The sequence below is a fragment of the Nicotiana attenuata genome, unplaced genomic scaffold, assembly GCF_001879085.1.
Source record: "Nicotiana attenuata strain UT unplaced genomic scaffold, NIATTr2, whole genome shotgun sequence".
In the NCBI taxonomy this organism is placed as follows: Eukaryota; Viridiplantae; Streptophyta; class Magnoliopsida; order Solanales; family Solanaceae; genus Nicotiana; species Nicotiana attenuata.
The window spans coordinates 1,665,455-1,684,208 of NW_017670245.1; the positions used below are offsets into that span (position 1 = coordinate 1,665,455).

General features: G+C 37.8%; 2 protein-coding genes and 1 long non-coding RNA gene across 3 annotated transcripts; all 3 read left to right on the forward strand.

Annotated features, from left to right (window-relative positions):
- The first annotated feature begins 3,863 nt into the window (after positions 1–3,863).
- On the forward strand, positions 3,864–8,051 carry LOC109236590. The gene is made up of 3 exons (XR_002069521.1): positions 3,864–5,855; positions 7,250–7,426; positions 7,603–8,051. It is a non-coding gene; the product is annotated as an uncharacterized LOC109236590 (long non-coding RNA).
- Positions 8,052–8,159: 108 nt separating this feature from the next.
- LOC109236575 lies at positions 8,160–11,517 on the forward strand. Its single transcript, XM_019402770.1, has 6 exons — positions 8,160–8,211; positions 8,483–8,975; positions 9,050–9,782; positions 10,000–10,995; positions 11,112–11,240; positions 11,392–11,517. The coding sequence occupies exons 1-6, from the start codon at positions 8,160–8,162 to the stop codon at positions 11,515–11,517; spliced, it is 2,529 nt and encodes an 842-aa protein (XP_019258315.1).
- A 50-nt stretch (positions 11,518–11,567) lies between these two features.
- Positions 11,568–12,664, forward strand: LOC109236576 (uncharacterized mitochondrial protein AtMg00810-like). Its single transcript, XM_019402771.1, has 2 exons — positions 11,568–12,205; positions 12,307–12,664. The coding sequence occupies exons 1-2, from the start codon at positions 11,568–11,570 to the stop codon at positions 12,662–12,664; spliced, it is 996 nt and encodes a 331-aa protein (XP_019258316.1).
- The last annotated feature ends 6,090 nt before the right edge of the window (positions 12,665–18,754 follow it).

An 18,754-nucleotide genomic window follows, 5' to 3' on the forward strand; every position in this document is an offset into this window, starting at 1 on the left:
TTCGAGAATGTTAGCCAAATGACGACAAACCTCCAAGCAAGCATGAGACATTCTTCAAACTTCCTTTAAAGGTTTGGACAAAGTCGAAAAAGGTTCGCTCCAGACCTTAAGAGGAGAGTTTGAATCATTGCATATGAAAGAAAATGAATCTATTTCAGATTACATTTCAAAAGTTTTGGCTATTGTCAATCAAATGAAAAGCTATGGTGAAGAGTTGAAGGATGATAGGGTCGTTAGGTAAAAATACTACGATCCCTAGATTCAAAATCTAATTATATTGTTGTTGCTATTGAAGAGTCCAAAGACATGGAAACCATGACCATAGATGAACTTTCAAGCTCTTTGCAAGCCCATGAAGAAAAATTGAAGAAACCAAAAGAAGAATCGATTGAAAAGGCGTTGCAAGCAAAACTTTCCTTCAAGGAGAGGGATGAAAGGCATGGTTCGCAGCAAAGAGGTCGTGGAAATGGAAGAAATCGTGGCAGAGGAGGAAGAGGTGGTAGTCAACCACCAAATAGAGACAATAAAAGCCAAGAATATAGTCAAAGAAGAGGTCGTGGAAGAGGCAAAGGATGGAGACAAAATCAAGGAAGGTATGACAAATCGAATGTTGAATGTTATACTTGTCATAAATTTGGACATTTCCTGGGGATGTAAAGATAATTCGGAGGAGAAAAACAACTTTGTGGAGAGCAAAAATGAAGATGAAGATGCCACTCTACTTCTTGCATGCAAAGAAGAAGAAAGTGTGGGAAAGAACAAATGGTACCTTGACTCCGGTGCAAGTAGTCATATTTGTGGAAAGGAAAATTTATTTGTGGAGCTTAAGGAGCTGAATGGTGGCCCAATCACTTTTGGAGACTTTTCGCGAGTTCAAATCAAAGGAAAAGCTACGATTTTAATTCGCTTAAAAGATGGAAGTCATCAATTAATCTCCAATATTTTGTATGTGCCGGAGATGAGAAGTAATATTTTAAGTTTGGGACAACTTTTGGAGAAAAATTATGACATTCATTTGAAAGATAAAAAGTTGTATATGAGAGATGAAAGGGGAAGATTGTTAGCCAAAGTACCTATGGTTAATAATAAAATGTTCATATTATATCTTCAAAATGATGTTCCGAGGTGCTTGCTTTCATGAAGATTCATCTTGGCTTTTGCATATGCGATTTGGTCACTTGAATTTTGATAGCCTAAGGTTGATGAAGAAAGAAAGCATGGTGAATGGATTGCCAACAATTGTTCATCCCAACCAACTTTGTGAAGGATGTCTCTTTGGAAAGCAAGCAAGGAAAAGATTTCCTAAAGAGTCTTTAACAAGAGCAAGATGCCCTCTCGAGTTAATTCACATGGATGTATGCGGACCTATCAAGCCATCTTCACTAGGTAAAAGTAATTATTTTTTACTTTTCATTGCTGATTTTTCTCGAAAAACTTGGGTTTATTTTTTGAAGGCAAAATCGGAGATGTTTGAAACCTTCAAAAAGTTTAAGAGCATGGTGGAGAAGCAAAGTGGCTATCAAATTAAGTCACTTAGGTCCGATAATGGTGGAGAATTCACTTCAAATGAATTCAAGATTTTATGTGAGAAACATGGAATTCGTCATTACTTGACAATTCCGAGATCACCACAGCAAAATGGCGTCGTGGAGAGAAGGAATCGAACTATTCTCAACATGGCGAGGAGTATGTTGAAGAGCAAAAATATGCCAAAAGAGCTGGGCTGCTGTTGCTTGTGCGTTGTACTTATCAAATCGGTGTCACACCAAAAGTGTTCGTGGAAAAACACCACAAGAGGCATGGAGTGATTTCAAGCCAAAAGTTGCTCATTTGCGAGTTTTCGGGAGCATCGCATATGCACATGTGTCAGATGAGAAGAGGTCTAAGCTTGATGACAAAAGTGAGAGGTATGTCTTCATTGGCTATGATCAAAGTTCTAAAGCTTATAAATTATATAACCCCAAAAATGGCAAGGTCACCATAAGTAGAGATGTTGAGTTTGATGAAGATAATGCTTGGGAGTGGAAATCTAAAGAGCAAGATTACTCTTTTAGTCCATTCTTTGAAGATGATGAAGAAGAAGATGGGGAGCAGGCTATCACACCACCTTCAACACCTCCACCACAAGTTCAAGAAGTTGGGGGATCAAGCTCAAGTTCAAGTGAAGCACCTCACAAGAGTAGAAGTCTCTGTGACTTGTATGAAAATATGGAAGTGGTAAGAAATGACTTGTATGATTTTACTCATTTTTATTTGCGGGTGGACAGTGAGCCTCTAAGCTTTGAAGATGCTTGCCAAAATTCCAATGGAGGGATGCAATGGATGAAGAAACCAAAGCTATAAAAAAGAATGATACATGGGAGTTGGTCACACTTCCAAAAGGCAAAAGCACCATTAGAGTCAAATGGGTGTACAAGCTAAAGAAGAATTCCAAGGGAGAAATAGAAAGGTACAAAGCGAGATTGGTAGCTAAAGGCTACAAGCAAAAGGCTGGTATTGACTATGATGAAGTATTTGCGCCGGTTTCTCGTTTGGAAACAATTCGCTTTGTCATTGCTTTGGCGGCACAAAATCAATGGAAAATCCATCAAATTGATGTGAAGTCGGCTTTCTTGAATGGCCTATTGGAGGAAGAGGTCTATATTGATCAACCTTCGGGATATAAGGTTGAAGGACAAGAAGATAAAGTCTTGAAATTAGAGAAGGCTTTATATGGGTTGAAGCAAGCCCCGCGAGCTTGGAATAGTAGAATTGACAAATATATCCAAGCAAATGGTTTTTATAAGTTTCCACATGAACATGCCCTATATGTAAAGATAACTGAAAATGGTGGCATCTTACTTGTTTGCTTGTATGTAGATGACTTGGAAATAATCCAAAGATGTTTGAAGAATTCAAGAAAGCAATGGCTAGAGAATTTGAGATGACGGACATTAGCCTAATGTCCTGCTATCTTGGAATTCAAGTAGCACAGAGGAAGGATGTCATTTTTATTTCTCAAGGAGAGTATGCAAAGGAAATTCTCAAGAATTTGAGATGGAGAATTGCAATCCCGTAAGCACCCCCGTTGAATGTGGAGTTAAAATATCCAAGCATGGAGATGGAGATAGAGTCAATCCCACATTTTCCAAGAGTCTTATTGGAAGCTTAAGGTATTTGTCATGTACAAGGCCGGATATTCTTTTTGGAGTTGGACTCCTGAGTCGCTTTATGGAAACTCCTACTACCTCGCACTTAAAGGTAGCCAAAAGAATACTTCGGTACATCAAAGGTACGCTTGATTATGGAATTCTTTATTCATCGTCTAAAGAATCCAAGTTCGTGGGATATTGTGATAGTGACTGGGCTGGTGATATTGATGATCGGAAAAGTACTACTGGGTTTGTTTTCTTTTTTAGAAATTCCGCATTTACATGGAATTCTAAGAAGCAACCAATTGTGACTTTGTCAACTTGTGAAGCGGAATATGTAGCAGCTTGTTCGTGTGTTTGCCATGCAATTTGGCTAAGGAGCTTGTTGGAAGAACTTCAGCAACCACAGAAGGATGCTACAAAGATTTTTGTTGACAACAAATCGGCAATATATTTAGCCAAGAACCCGGTATTTCATGAAAGAAGCAAGCACATCGATACGAGATATCATTTTATTAGAGATTGCATATCTAATAAAGTTGTGGAGCTTGAGCATGTGAAGTCTGGAGATCGAATTGCGGATATTTTCACCAAGCCTTTGAAGATTGACGCTTTTCAAAAGTTAAGGATGGCGCTTGGAGTAATGAAACAAGTTTAAGGGGGATGTTAAAAATAGTAATAAACTTGTTTCCATTTGTCCACATTTGTTTAGATTGGTTTACATTAATTTAATGTTTTCATACATATAGTTAGAAAAGAGTGAGGTGTGGACATGTGTGAATTTGTGTGAACTAGTGTGGTCATGTATGGACTAGCTGTTTTTCCAGTACTTCCACAGCTTGGTATGTCTCCCTCTATTATCTTTTCGTCTTTCTCTTTCCCTTCACGGCCCCCATTCTTGTCGTTTCTTCTTTGTACCTCCCCGAAGAGGAACAACAAATTTCACTGAAAAGGTTTCAAATCAAAGAAACCCCAATTCTGTTTCTAAATCATAGACTGATGCTATGAACTCCCAACCTGGTTATCGTCGTATTTGGAAGTTCTAAAAGATTGATTTATACTCTCTAACTGTTGATTTGCAGGTGCCAAAAATTTATTATTGAATACTTTCTTTATTTCTTACATTAAAATTTCTTGGAATTTGAATATTTAGTTAATCTTAAGGGGTTAGTTTTCAGTTCACCTGATCTTCTTCCTTCATGTTGTTTGGAATTATTTATTTCAGTGTTCGATTTATATTTTTGTCACTTTCTATGACTTTTCTCTGTTTCTCCATGTATTCACCCCTCTTCCCAAAAGGTTAGTTTTTCTTTCTCTTCTCTTCTCCATCTGGGTGTCTACGTGTTTCTTTTTGCTTTTTTTTCTTAAGAGTTTGTGTTGAATTCATTTCATGTGTATTTTTTCTCCTTTTTTCTTTTCAGTAAAAGGTTGAATCGATGTCAGGTGTATAGATTTGCTTGTTGTATGTAGGTATTTTTTTTATTTCTATAAACCTCGCAAGAGACTTTGCTGGGCATTGATAAGCATATTAGGATTTTCGATATGGAAATCGAGTTTTACGTTCTGGGTATCATCAAAATTCAACAAAGCTCAGAAGAATTGTGCATTACAGGTTTCAAGTAGAGATTCTTACACTAAATTTTCTCGCAGGGTAAGTTGTACAGTTTCTCGATTGTGATCTCAATTATTGGAAAAGAAATTACATTCTTTAACTGTGCTTCATTCTTTTTATAATTTGATTCTGGGAATTAAATTTATTTTCTTGTAGTTTCTCGAAGGATCTAAGTCGGTAGTAAAATGATCTTCAGGAAGTAATTTAGCAAATCCTTGTTCATCTACAAGAAATTGTAAAATATTTATCCCTTAAAATACACCGGAGATAAAACTATAGTACTATCGGAAACTTGTCAAGTGCATAGAAAATGCACCATAGAAATTTAAATTTGACGAAATAATAATTATCATCACTTCAACTATAATAACTGATCGTGTGAGAGCATAATAGCGAAAGGGAATAAAGGAAATAATCGAAAAGGAGTTTATGTCTAAGGACTGGTTTTGAAGATATAATTTATAGTAGTGCGAGATAATATCACTACAACAAAAATGGCCTAAGGTCACACCAATTTTAGACAACGCTTGAAAAGTGTTGCCAAAAATATCTACAGGACGTTTTTTAAGGGGTGGCCTTTATCGAGCACTTTTGGCCACGGAATTCTAGCAACGCTTACAAAGTGTTCTTTTTTATTTTAAAGGCTACGCTTTTCACGTGTTGCCGATCCATTAAATTAAGGCAACGTTTAGTCACATGTAATGTAACCCTTTAAGGGAGTGGTTGTTTATATTTGCAATTGCGATCCTCCATAAACGTGCTCTAAAGTCCTCTAAAATTTCCCGTTCAGATTTCCCTCTATTTGTTTTTGGCAAAAAGTTACGCTCTAAAATACTCTAATTAAAATATGCCTGTCAAATTTACCCACACAACAAGAAGATCTCGTCCTTCTTCCCTAAGATCTGGCTCTTCTTGTACCTCTCTGTTCATTGAGTGACGCGGGGTGAGTTCGGAGGAAATCGTTGATGGAAGCGATAAAATTCTTCTAATTTCTCTTCTCAAATTTCAAAACTTTCTCTTCGTCTGGTTCTGTGGCTAGCAGTTTCAATTGGGGATTTCGTTTTTTTAGGGTTTGCAGCCGCTGTTGACCTCCATTTTTCAAAGACTTACTTGTAAGGTTTCTCTGAAATTTTTGCTTTCAATTTAATGACTTTTCAATTTGGCTTTTCTGAAATTCCTAAAAATTCCTTTTCTTGCTAATGGTTTCTTTAAATTTCGGTGAAATTCCTCTTTTCTTGTTGAGAGATTTGCATTTTATTTACGAATTCTGTGATCGTATACTAATTTTATATTGGAATTAGATCGATGCTTTTATGTGATGCCAAAAATGCATGGCTTTTGTTTCATTAACCTTCATGTGATGCCTTTACCTCTACTAACATTTTCTTTCATTCTAGGTCGATCGCGAGCAGAAGTTCATGATTCATTTATAACTTGTTGACACTTTCCTTTTTCTCTTGTTGGTATAATTTGAAGTTTTAATTTATTTTTACGCTATTATGGTGATGAGTTAATATGGCGCATCTTTGTTTCTAGACATTTGGTGAAGCTTAAGTGGTTGAGTGTCTTTTCCTGTTACATTTTGATAAACTAGAGTACATCTCATTTTGAGTGCTTATTTGGTCCAATGTTGCGCTTGTGTACTTGAATTCTTGATTTGATACCGTTTGAAGAATAACTTGGTGAGTATGATTAGACTGATTTGTTTGAATGTTGCTGGATGAGACCTAAATAGATATAATTCCCACACATTTGCCTATAAGTATGGCAAAATGCTTCGTTTATTTTTTAGTTACTGTCTGTTTTTTAATTGTCGGAAAAATATTAGTTCTCGGAAAGATAGTAGAGTATGGGATACTGATTGACAAAACTTAATAGAAAAATCCATTGGTAGGAGAACAATACTCAAGTCAGAGATTAGGAGAGCTCACAAAGGTACATAAACTTTTGTTCGAACCTCGGTCATATATGCTACTCTCTGCTCCATTAATTTTTCTTTATTTGATTTAGAATGTGGGGTTGCAACTAATATTAATTACAAATTTTGTAGCTAAGAATCCCTTGATCTCGAGTTTGGCATCATGTCTTGGCCTATCCATGTACACTTGGCAACTAAGAACCCCAGTTCTATGTCTACAGTTTATGTAAGCTACTTCAGGAATTGATTGTTCATTGAGTAGTTATCTAATGTGTAAAGAAAGTCCCAACTCTAATTTAACTAGTGCGGGTCATTATTATTTTTACTATAACATGCTTTCTTGGTCCTGTCATCACTATTTTCTGCGCAATTATTTGTTCCTTTTTCACTTTGATTTAGATTCTCTTACTGTCTTTCATACTTCTAATATTTTGCAAGCTTCTGCAGTTCGTTTCCACTTTGATTTGTATTTCGAATATTGACAGCAAATGATAGTACTTCAAAACTTTCGACCGTATTAATGCTTAACAATTTAGGGAGAAGAAAGCTTAAATAGCTATGGGGCTAAATTATTTTTTAACGTTTCAGCAGTCTATATCAGCTAATTTCAGAGTAGTTCAATGTTTCGAGACTCGGCTGCATATATTGGAGGCTTAGCACGTGAATTCCTAATTTTACACCTCGGGAGTAACTTGTTTGATAAATTTTCTCCTACCAATCTACCAGATTCTAAAGTTTGCCATCTCAAAATTTCTCTTCTCTCAGGTCCGTTTCTCTGTTCACTCTACTTGTTCTCTCCACTTGATTGTTTTTTAGTCGATTGTTGTTTCTGGGATGGTCATTGGAAATCATCATTTTTATCACTTCATTCATATGCACTTCAACATGATTTACTTTTAGCTTATTCTTTCTTCGATTTTCCCTGAACTACATGCTTTCAGGATCTTTCAGTTCTCACAGGTGAGTTTCGTGTTGTTCTTGAGCGCCACAAACTTTTACTATTCCAAACATGTTCATATTTAATTTGCAATTGCTGCTACCAACATTTTATTATCCATGTTGTCATAATATATGCCAAGCCTTCAGTAAGGTGCCTATGATATGTAAATAAAACCCGCAAACTTAGATAGTCCTCCAAATAAACTTTTCTTGAGAGGTGAAAGGAGTATTTAGCCCTTACAGGCTGTACTTAAATTTTTTCTCTAAAATAACATGGACTACAAGTATATTATTGACCTTTTCTTGGTTGGCATAAACAACAATATAGTGTACGACCAGATATTTTAATGTGTAGTCCCACCAAATATGTCTAAGATTGTAGCTAAATTAAAACAATGACTAAAGATGCTCAATATCAAATTAGACTAATAGAAGTTTTTGAGTGAGCTTTTTGTTGCTGCTGTTCTCTTTTCGGTTGCAAAAGAGGGGGGTAAATCAGTTTCTTCTTCACTTTCATAATTTTGTTGGCTATTGTGTTTTGTTGTCTTGTATTCTCACAATGACGAATGATAATCCTGATACTACGCCTTCCTCTTCATCTCCTACACCTCGTACTGTGTTTCATGAGGATGATTTTACGCATCCTTGTCACCCTCTATATGTGCATCCATCGTACTAGGAACTTCTTTGGTTTCTAGTCCGTTTGATGGCACCTGCCATGGCAGCTGGAGGAGAAATGTTTTAGTTGCTCTCTCCATTCGTAATAAACTTGATTTTATTAGTGGTTCCTCTACAAAGCCACCTCCTGGGTCTCCTCTGGCACGCCAATGGCAACGCTGCAATGATCTTGTTTTTCATGGTTGATTAACTCTTTGTCAAAAGAAATATCTCGTAGCGTAGAGTATTCTGAGTCTGCCAAGGAAATTTGGTGTGAATTAGAAGAGAGATATGGTAAAGCTGATGGGGCTAGAGTTTTTGAACTTAAGAAAGAATTAGCTCATATTTCTCAAGGGTCTTTAGACATAGCTTCTTATTTCAACAAAATCAAACAACTCTGGGATGAGATAGCATCTTATAAGGTTAGAGTTTGTACTTGTGGAGGGAAAGCTGCTGAGGATGAAGAGCAGAAGGTTTATCAGTTCCTTATGGGTCTGAATGATGCCTATATGCAGACTCGCAGCAATATTCTAATGACGAAGCCACTTCCATCTGTTGGAAATGTGTACAGCATTCTATTATCTGATGAAAAACAGAGACAGGTATCTTCTGCCTCTCAATTCTCATCTCAATCTGCTTCAATTCATGCTGGGGCTTCTAAGCCCTCATTTCCCTCTAGGTTTTCTTTTGAGGGGACCAGGAATTCTCTTATCTGCAAGTACTGCAAAAAACCTAGTCACTCAATAGATAAATGCTATAAGCTGCATGGTTATCCTTCTTTTTCAAGTTTAGCAAAGGACCTCCTCCTCGCAGATCTGCTGCACATGTTGAGCTTGACTCTCCTGGTGCTAATTTTGTGCCTAGTAGTTCTGCTGGTCCAGCTGAGCATGAAGAGTCTTCTGTGATACCTGGCCTCACCAAGGATCAATACTCCCAGCTGATGACCTTATTGCAACAATCCCAAATTTCTGCTTCCCCACACTCTCCACTTCTCTTGGCTTCTGCTAACTTTGAGGGTGTTTCTTATGGAGCCTGTATGTTATCTAGTGTGAATGGCATTGTTTGGATAATAGACTCCGGAGCTACTGATCATATGACTTTCATTAAAAGTCTACTTTTTGATATAATCACTCTTCCCATTCCTTATCTTGTGTCTCTTCCAAATGGGTACATAGTTAAAGTCACCAATGTAGGATCTTTAGCTTTGTTTCCTGATTTAATCCTTCATAATGTCCTTTACATTCCCAGTTTCAAACATAATCTCATATCTGTTCACAAACTTTTAAATCATTGTGATGATGTGGTTCAGTTTACCAAATCTGCTTGCACATTGCAGGGCCCTTCAGTGAAGAAGCCAGTGGTGCTTGGTAGGCTGGACACTGGACTTTACAAGCTATTTCAGCATGTGACTTCACCTATTGATTCTACTCCTGTGAACTCTTGCTCTTCAGTTGTTTCTTCTTTACCTGTTTCCTCTTTACCTGTACTCTCTACTACTGATGCTGATGTCAATGACAATTCATCTGTAAATACCATGGTTACTTCAAATAAAGTGAATAACTCTGATGTTGTTTGGCATTATAGACTTGGACATATACCTTTTTCAAAGATGAAATTTATCTCTGGTGTTAATTATTGATTTGTCTTCTAAACGGTCCTTCACATGCCCTATTTGTCCATTAGCAAGACAAACTAGACTTCCTTTTCATGATAGTTCTATTCAGTCCACTCATTCTTTTCAGTTTGTTCACATAGATACTTGGGGTCCTTACTCCACTCCTACTCACTCTGGTGCTAAGTATTTCTTTACTATCGTAGATGACTACACTAGGGCTACCTGGACACACCTATTGGGGGCTAAAAGCAATGCTTTTGATCTATTGAAAGCCTTTATCTTCATGGTTGAAACACAATTTCAAACTAAAGTCCAGACTGTAAGGAGTGACAATGCTTTAGAATTAGCTTCTTTTTCTTCTGGGGCCTTTTTCTTTTCTGAAAAGGGTATTATTCATCAAACCTCTTGCCCACACACTCCACAACAAAATGGTGTGGTAGAGAGAAAATATAGACACTTGCTAGAAACTGCTAGGACTCTTTTGTTTCAGTCCCTTCTTCTTATAAAATTCTGGGGAGATTGTCTTCTTACTGCCACATATTTGATAAACAGATTCCCTTTCCCACTTCTCAAAACAAGAGTCCCTATGAATTACTCTTTGGCAAGGCCCCCACATATTCCCATCTCAGATCTTTTGGTTGCCTGTGCTGCTCCACTGTGCCTAAAGTCCATAGAGATAAATTTCATCCTAGATCTATCCCATGTGTCTTTCTGGGCTATCCTTTTGCTAAAAAGGGCTACAAACTTTACAATCTCACCACTAAGTCTTGTTTTGTATCCAGAGATGTCATTTTTTATGAACACATTTTTCCCTTTTTTACACCTTCTCTCTTCACCGTCCCCTACCTTGCCTTCTCCTCTCTCTCCTAATCACTTTTATTATGATTCCACTTCCTCTATACCTGCTTCTGTTTCTGGTTATTCTTCACCTCCTGATCCCACTACTTCTCCTTCTCCCTCTATCCCTATACCTTCTTCTTCTGTTTTAACTCCAACTCTCTCTTCTGACATTTCAGCTTCTACTTTACCCTCTCCTGCTCCTGTTTCTTCTGCTCCATCATCTGATCCTCCTCCTCTTAGAAGTAGTAGACCTCATTCTCTCCCTGCCTATCTTCAGGACTTTGTATGTTTCACACTTCCTACTTCCCTTCTGCCCCTGCTTCTTCTGGGTCTGAGTCTTTATCCTTCAATGCAACCACTTTACAGCTCCATATTCTTGAGTCTTACACTTACTCACAGGCTGTTGTTGTCCCTGAGTGGCAGGAGGCTATGAGAAAGGAGTTTGAGGCTTTGGAGGCTAATAGAACTTGGGATATTGTTGAATTACCCCCTGGTAAAAAGCCTATAGGCTGCAAATGGGTCTACAAAGTAAAATATAAAGCTGATGGGACTCTAGAGAGGTATAAGGCTAGGTAAGTAGTTAGAGGTGATACTCAGGTTGAAGGGTTTTCATGATACATTTTCCCCTGTTGTCAAAATGTCTACTGTGAAAACCCTGATTGTTGTGGCTGTCAAACAGCACTGGCCCTTGTTCCAGCTTGATGTTAATAATGCCTTCTTACATGGGGATCTTGATGAAAAGGTTTTCATGAAAGTTCCTCCTGGCTTGTCTGTTTCTCCCTCTTCTTATTCTTCTCCTCCTTAGGTTTGTAAACTACTCAAATCCCTCTATGGTTTGAGACAGGCTTCTAGACAATGGTATGCAAAATTGTCTCAAGCTCTTTGCTCAGGGGGTATTCTCATTCTTTGAATGACTACTCCCTATTCACTAGGGGTTCTGGTTCTTCCTTGGTTATTTTAGCTGTGTATGTGGATGATATTATTTTTACTGGTACTGATCTATCTGAGATTTCATCTTTAAAGGGCTTTCTACATGAACAGTTCAGGATTAAGGACCTTGGTTCCCTTAATTATTTCCTGTGTATTGAGGTGCTTTATTGTGATTTTGGTGTTCTTCTTCACCAAAAGAAGTTCATTCATGACTTGTTAGAATCATTTGACTCTTCTGCCTCTTCAGTTGTTGTCTGTCCTCTCACTATCAATGAGAAACTACAGGCTTCTGTTGGTGATCCTTTGCCCAAGCCTGAAGAATATAGATGCTTAGTGGGCAAGTTGAATTTTTTAACCCACACACGACCTGATATGAGTTCTGTTGTTCAACACCTTAGCCAGTTCCTGCAAACCCCCCGTATTCCTCATATGCAGGCTGCCTTACATCTCTTGCGCTATTTGAAAGGGACTGCTGATTTTGGCTTGTTCTTCAGTCATTCTCCTGACCTTGCTTTGAGAGCCTATTGTGACAATGACTGGGCTTCTTGTGCTGACAGTAGAAGGTCTGTCACTGGTTTTTGTGTATTTCTGGGTGATTGTTTGGTGAGTTGAAATCTAAGAAACAGCCTGTGGTCTCTCTTTCTTCTGCTGAAGCTGAATACAGGGCCATGAGTAAAGCTGCTGCTGAGGTTACTTGGTTGTCCAGATTATTGTTTGATTTTGGTCTTCCTTCTTCTTCTCCTGTTCCTTTATACTGTGATAACCAGGCAGCATTGCATATTGCTCGCAACCTAGTTTTTCATGAGCGGACCAAACATATACAGCTGGACTGTCATTTTATCAGAAGCAAACTTGGTGATGGGCTGATCAGCTTGGCTCATGTTTCTAGTGATGCTCAAGTTGCTAATATTCTTACCAAGGCGCTTCCTGGGCCTGCTCATCATTTTCATCTTCGCAAGTTGGGGGTTTTATCACCCTCCAACTTGAGGAGGGCTGTTAGAGTATTAGAAGACAATGTGTGATGGTTATATTTTGGGCCTCTTATTGTAATTAGTTTTAGCAGTGGCCCATTCTAGTTTGTATTAGTTGTAATTGGGCCACCGGCTCAAGCCCACTCACTACTAGAAATCAAGTGATTTCCATCCGCAATTTCCGACCGAAATCGGTCGGAAATTGATAATTTCCAACCAAATTCCGACCGATTTTAATTGGACGGAAAAATAATGGTCGCACACGTGTACCGACTGCTATTGGTCGGAAATTTCTGACCGAAATCGGTCGGAAATTTCGGTGGTCGGAAATTATTAAATATTAAATTTCTGACTGTCAGACTTTATTTTCCGACCGAAATCGGTGGAAATTATTAATTTTTTTTTTAATTTTCAAATTTTCGACCGAAATCGGTCGGAAACTATTAAATTTTTTTTCTTTTTTAATTTTCATTTTCCGACCAAACTCGGTCGAAAATTTAAAAAAATAATAATTTTATTTAATTAAATAATTATTTATAAATTGTTAATTTATTTAAAAAATAAATATAAATTCATAATTTCGACCGAATTCAGTCGGAAATTTCAAAAAATTGGGAGAATTTATTCGAAATTTCCGACCGAATTCGGTCGGAAATTATGAATTTCTGAGTAAAAAAAAGTGATTTCCGGTTGGTTTTCAATTACAAAATAGACATAAATCTCATTCCAAAAAGGCCTGAAAGTTAAGCATAAGCTTCCAAATATTACTTCTAATAAACCTAAGTTGACAATGATCAAAATTTACATAAGCTCAAGACTAGTCATTTCAAAGAGCTGGAAAATAGCTACAAATTTCAAACACCAAAAGCTCTATTCCTCATCTACAATTCTACCTCTTCCTTCACTTCCTCAACTACTTCTGTTTCTTCTTTCACTTCCTCAACTACTTCTACTACTCGTCTTCATCCTAAAATTATTAATTTAGATGTAAGAATAGGAAAAGTACACAATAACAAAAAATTAGACTACAATTTCCAAAAATAACAAAGAGAACAAGAACCCTCATTGGCCGCGTGTGGTTTAACATAAAAAAATGAACAAGATTTACATCCTATTCTTGAATCATTTTCAGAATATATCAAATCCATTTCAGGATCAAATTTGACATAACAAGTGAGCTTTAAATATGGAATATTGGTAAGAGCTTACCTCAATAGAGATATACCAAAAGATTTCTCGCACTAGGCCCAAAAGAACAGTACTACAACTCCCAAATAAAAGCAAACAGAAGAAGCAAGGAAATCAGCTACGGATCTCAGCAAAATTGCAACAAAGCAGCAACAATCCCACACGTCTAACAGCTTTAAAAATCCAGAAAGTAAACAGCAGCTCCGAACAATGGCTGGGATCCTTTTGTCTCTTTTTTCCCCTTGTTTTTCAATTTTTTCAGATCTGGGGTCCAAATGTTTGAATCAGAAAATTGTTTCCAATCTCCGTGTGTTGCAAATGCAGCCTCCTGAATATTTGCAGAGTTTTCCGGAGTCACAGTTTAGTCCTAAAGATTATAGTAGCTTTTACTTTTACCCATGAAGTTAGCTTTTTATACATTTTTCCTTTTCTTTAAATACTAATGTAAGGCACCTTCAGGAGCATGTTGAATGAAAAATCAAATTTTATCTTCTTGTTTTTCTCTATTTTCTTTTCCTTGCTTTCTTAGTTCATTTTCATGGCTTTTCCCGTTCGGGAATCGCTACATTTGGTATCAGAGCCGACGATTCTCGGCTATTCATCAGTGTTAATGGCAGAGGCCGGCGGAGGTTCGAATCAATTGGAGCAACAAATTCAAGCTTTTATGGACAAATCGAACAAAAAACTATAATATATAGAAGAATGGTATCAAAATCGTTTTCGAACCATCCATAGTTCACGAAATCAATATGAAGTTCAAAGGTTGGAGAGTGAGCAGCATGTTTCCGGTGACTCGTACGTGCGTCATCAGTATTTCTGTGCAAATTTAAGTCTTTATCGGGACTCCTATGATGATTTCTCTGGTGGATTTGCTAACCCGACGAATGGAGGATGGAATTATCTAGATCCACCCACAAATGCTCACTCACATGTTCCATATGCTTATCATTTTGATGGTAACTATCAGGGTTCATATTTCGTTCAGCTGGGTGATGGTTCTGTGGTATTAGTGAGTGCTGTTGGAACTTTTCCTACACTTAGGGATCAGCCAACAATGTCGACAAGATTCAAGAAGAATAGGAAGAAGAGAGGATACCTCGGTGCCTGCTGTGGTCGTATCAGAAAGCACAAGAAACATCATGGCGGTAGAGTAAACGCGGGCGAAATGAAGCATCAACGAATTCCTTTTGATAAATATCATCTCGATTACTTCGGAAAAGTGCGTACCCGGTATCTTCACAAAGGCAGGAACGTGTCTGAGAGAGAAAGAGCGGGAATGTCATCTCTCCAAAACGACATTGCAGAGGAAGCAATACTGGAGGATGAAGAAGAAGATTCTGTTGTTTATTATGACTGTCCATTGATGGAAATTAAAGATAAGGAGGAAGGAAACAATGGAGACCAACTGTTCGATAAAAGTCCTCAAAAGGACGAAACTGGAGGAGATGGACTTGGGTCGGTGAGAAGGAATGAGAAGGATAGTTATGTGAATATGGGATCTATTGACTGTGAAGGTATAGAAGATCGGGTGTTTGATAAGTGTTCTCAAAGAACCATGCAAACCTTTCAAGAAAATTTAATCCCTACATGTGGTTTAGAGAATGAGGATCCAGTTATCATCAGTGATCTTGAGTTAGTTAGAGGGTGTTTGGAAAATAATAAACTCACTAAACTCAATGCATATGAGTTCCCTTTTGTCGGTACTACTGATGGAGATCGTAAAGTCATTGCATGAGGATGAGGAAACCTTTGAAAACAGCACCGAAGTCTTAGTTGATGTTACCAGCTTCAATGAATTAGTATGTATTTACCAGCCATTCACAACCATTATCACCAAAGAAAGCAACCTCATTCCACATTATGTGATTCCTAGTCTAGATTTCTCTTTCAATGCTGCTGTGTGTTCAAATTCCGCAGTAGATGTTGGAAAAGACTTTGATAGCAAGGATGATTTTGACAACCAGGGCACTATCAGATTTAATGAGCTTCAATTTGCTCGCAATAGAAAGTCTCTTTTGTTTGGAGGTGTGTGTCGTTTGGTTGAGATAATTACTAGAAAATTTGATGGTCTTACGGCTTTCAAAGAGTGTGACGAAGCAAAAGGAGTCACAAAGGGAACCAAATTGTTTGGTACTGTAGTTTCGAAGATGTTTGAAACCGTAAATGCAGCATATCAAGGTCATAATCACATTATGACTTTACTGTTAGAGGATTGCAGCTATGGTTCCCTGCAGGTTAATGCTTTATCCGTCCTTTGGCAACTTGCATATCAACCTCCTAATAACCTGTCCTCCCTAAATTATCTTGTGGCTTTATCATGGGAAGATGCCAACTATTCATTCCAGCTCCATCGTGTGAGACTTGTTCAGTTTGAGCTAGGACAACCACTACATGCTTTGTGCGTGAACACCAATCAGGATTCATCTGGATTTGTGAAAAATTCCTTGATGCCTTTTGTATCCAAGTTCGATGTGGTTGAAGACATCATCACATATGCCATAAGATTTCGGATTCACAATCCAAATATGAGAAAATCCTTTGAAGAGTCGAGGAACCAAGCCGTAGCATATGGAGTTAATCCAGTCAATTGGTGGCTTGAAATGAATTTGGCAACTATAAGTACACATTACTGGACACAAGGCAAGCAACGATAATACTGAGCTTAAGACCGTATGCAGGGAGCCTTATTTTCCAATGATAGAGTGCTTATTAGCTGAAAAAACAAATCTACTGGATGTAAGTTTCTCTGACGTAATTTGCAATGCCAATAAGACACTAGTCTTGTGGTTTTCTCAGTTTGATGAGTCAAACGGGAAAGTGATTGTGGTTGATATTGGAGATGATCTAGTCTTGTGGTTTTCTCAGTTTACTGATTCAAACAAGAACGTAATTGTGGCTGATATTGGGCATGATCTTATTTACTTTGCTATAACGGCAAATCTGGTACGAAAACTTGTCGTTGCTTATCTTATAGCCCATAGTAGCAGCTTGTTGAATTTTGTAAAGCAACCTGAAATGCAGCATAAGAATAGCTTGAGTGTTTCTCGATGCAATGAACGGCATGGTTGATTTTCCATATACCTTGGGTTCCTGAAACTAATATCCTCTGGTTATGCATCATGGCATTCCAGGTACTTCTCACAGAAATGTTCCTTCTTCTTGTTGATCCAGGTGATGCGATGAGACTACATCAATTTCAAAAGGCTCTGTCATTCCAGCTTGGTGCTCTTACACTTGTTATTCGTTATTTTAGGATAAAAATAACATCAAATGCAACAGTAATAACCTTGGAAGTAGACAAAGTGAAAGGGACTGCCCAGGGCCAATTTGAATCAGATGTCCAACATATATTAAACTCATGCTACCAGCCATAGTGGAATCTTTACATCATATTGGAAAGTGTGAAAGTTTGAACTCGTGGTTTGAGTACCCAGTCTTCAATGAAACATATGCCACTAAAGTCATGAGAGAACTTGTTTATGGTGCAAACAGAATTCGGAAATACAAGGATTTGAATGCTATGGTCTACTCCTTACCTTGATGATTCTGGGAAAAGGGCAATTAAGGAATCAGGTACTAATGGTAGGTTTGTTTACTGACAATAGGAAAAATCATGGCAGTCTCATTGACAAAAGATGACAACAATATTGCTACTTTATTATTTTATGGTTTTCAACAGAAATTAAGTGAAAGCATCTCGGTTTTTGGTGGTGACAATTTTGCTGAACTAATTCCTGTTGATAGCAGAAGTATGGAGAATATGGGTATATCTAGACTTAAGAGGAAGCATACTGGAGCATTATACCATTTCCAATTTCAACTGGATGACCATTTGGTAAATGCATTGCTTTTGGACAGTGGTGACACAAATATCTTGGAGGTTATTGGTCTTATTCTTCTCAAAAGTTGGTGGCAGGGCATGTCTTCTCCAAAGGCACTACTATATATTAGAATATTTGAATTTGGTCAAAGTGGACAGAATATGATAGTTTTCATAGTAATTTTTTCTTGTGAAAGTTCAATCCCATATGAACTCGCAACTAGTGTTCTAGCTCTAGCAACAGGACAAGGATTTATTCAAATGTATGCTACGGTTTTACCAGTATCTGGAAGGATGTCACAACATCTTAAGGTGTACCAATTTGGTTCTATCCATATTGGAGGGGTTGCATGGAAAGCTTGGATATGCCGTGATTTCTCGATCTTGGTTGTAGCTTATTTACTTCTCCGGTGTGGTGTACCTTGACGATAATGCCAGTTACTTTTAGCATATTACTATTGGGAGTTGGATGTGGTTTAGCATGGAAATTTTGGATAGATACCTTAGGAGTGTAAGCAAGCTGCCGAGAAAGGATGCCTTGGTGCGTTATTTCTGGTCTTTGCACTGGGCTTTCAACTCTTGGAATATATACGTAGTTCTATAATTGTGGGAGATGTGGCTGCAAGATTCAGAACCTTGAGGACAAGGTTCTTAAGGGGGGATGGATTGTTGCAAATGCAGCCTCCTTAATATTTGCAGAGTTTTCCGGAGTTACACTTTAGACCTGAAGATTATAGTAGCTTTTACTTTTACCCATGAAGTTAGCTTTTTATACATTTTTCCTTTTCTTTAAATACTGATGTAAGGCACCTTCAGGAGCATGTTGGATGAAAAATCAAATTTATCTTCTTGTTTTTCTCTATTTTCTTTTCCTTGCTTTCTTAGTTCATTTTCATGGCTTTTCCCGTTCGGAAATCGCTACACCGTGAGGAGATGAGAGGGAGTACTTGTGTGTGTGTCTATGTCAATGAGCGAGAGAGGTGAGAATTTCCGAGTGTAAGAGTGAGGTGAAGGTCTGTGGGTGGAGAAAGAAGAAGGAGAGATATGCGGCTAGGGCTTTTTTGTCTGAAGGGGGTCTCTGTCCGTTCTCTGTTGTGTTTTAGGGGAGATAGGATATTTTAATAAATAGGGGG

Coding starts and splice junctions, on each gene's coding strand:
- LOC109236575 (XM_019402770.1), top strand. CDS start 8,160: ATGACGAATGATAATCCTGATACTACGCCTTCCTCTTCATCTCCTACA. Junction 8,976..9,049: donor AGGAATTCTCTTATCTGCAA/GTACTGCAAAAA, acceptor TTTCAAGTTTAG/CAAAGGACCTCCTCCTCGCA. Junction 10,996..11,111: donor CTGCCTATCTTCAGGACTTT/GTATGTTTCACA, acceptor ACTTACTCACAG/GCTGTTGTTGTCCCTGAGTG.
- LOC109236576 (XM_019402771.1), top strand. CDS start 11,568: ATGGTATGCAAAATTGTCTCAAGCTCTTTGCTCAGGGGGTATTCTCAT. Junction 12,206..12,306: donor TCTTGTGCTGACAGTAGAAG/GTCTGTCACTGG, acceptor AGCTGAATACAG/GGCCATGAGTAAAGCTGCTG.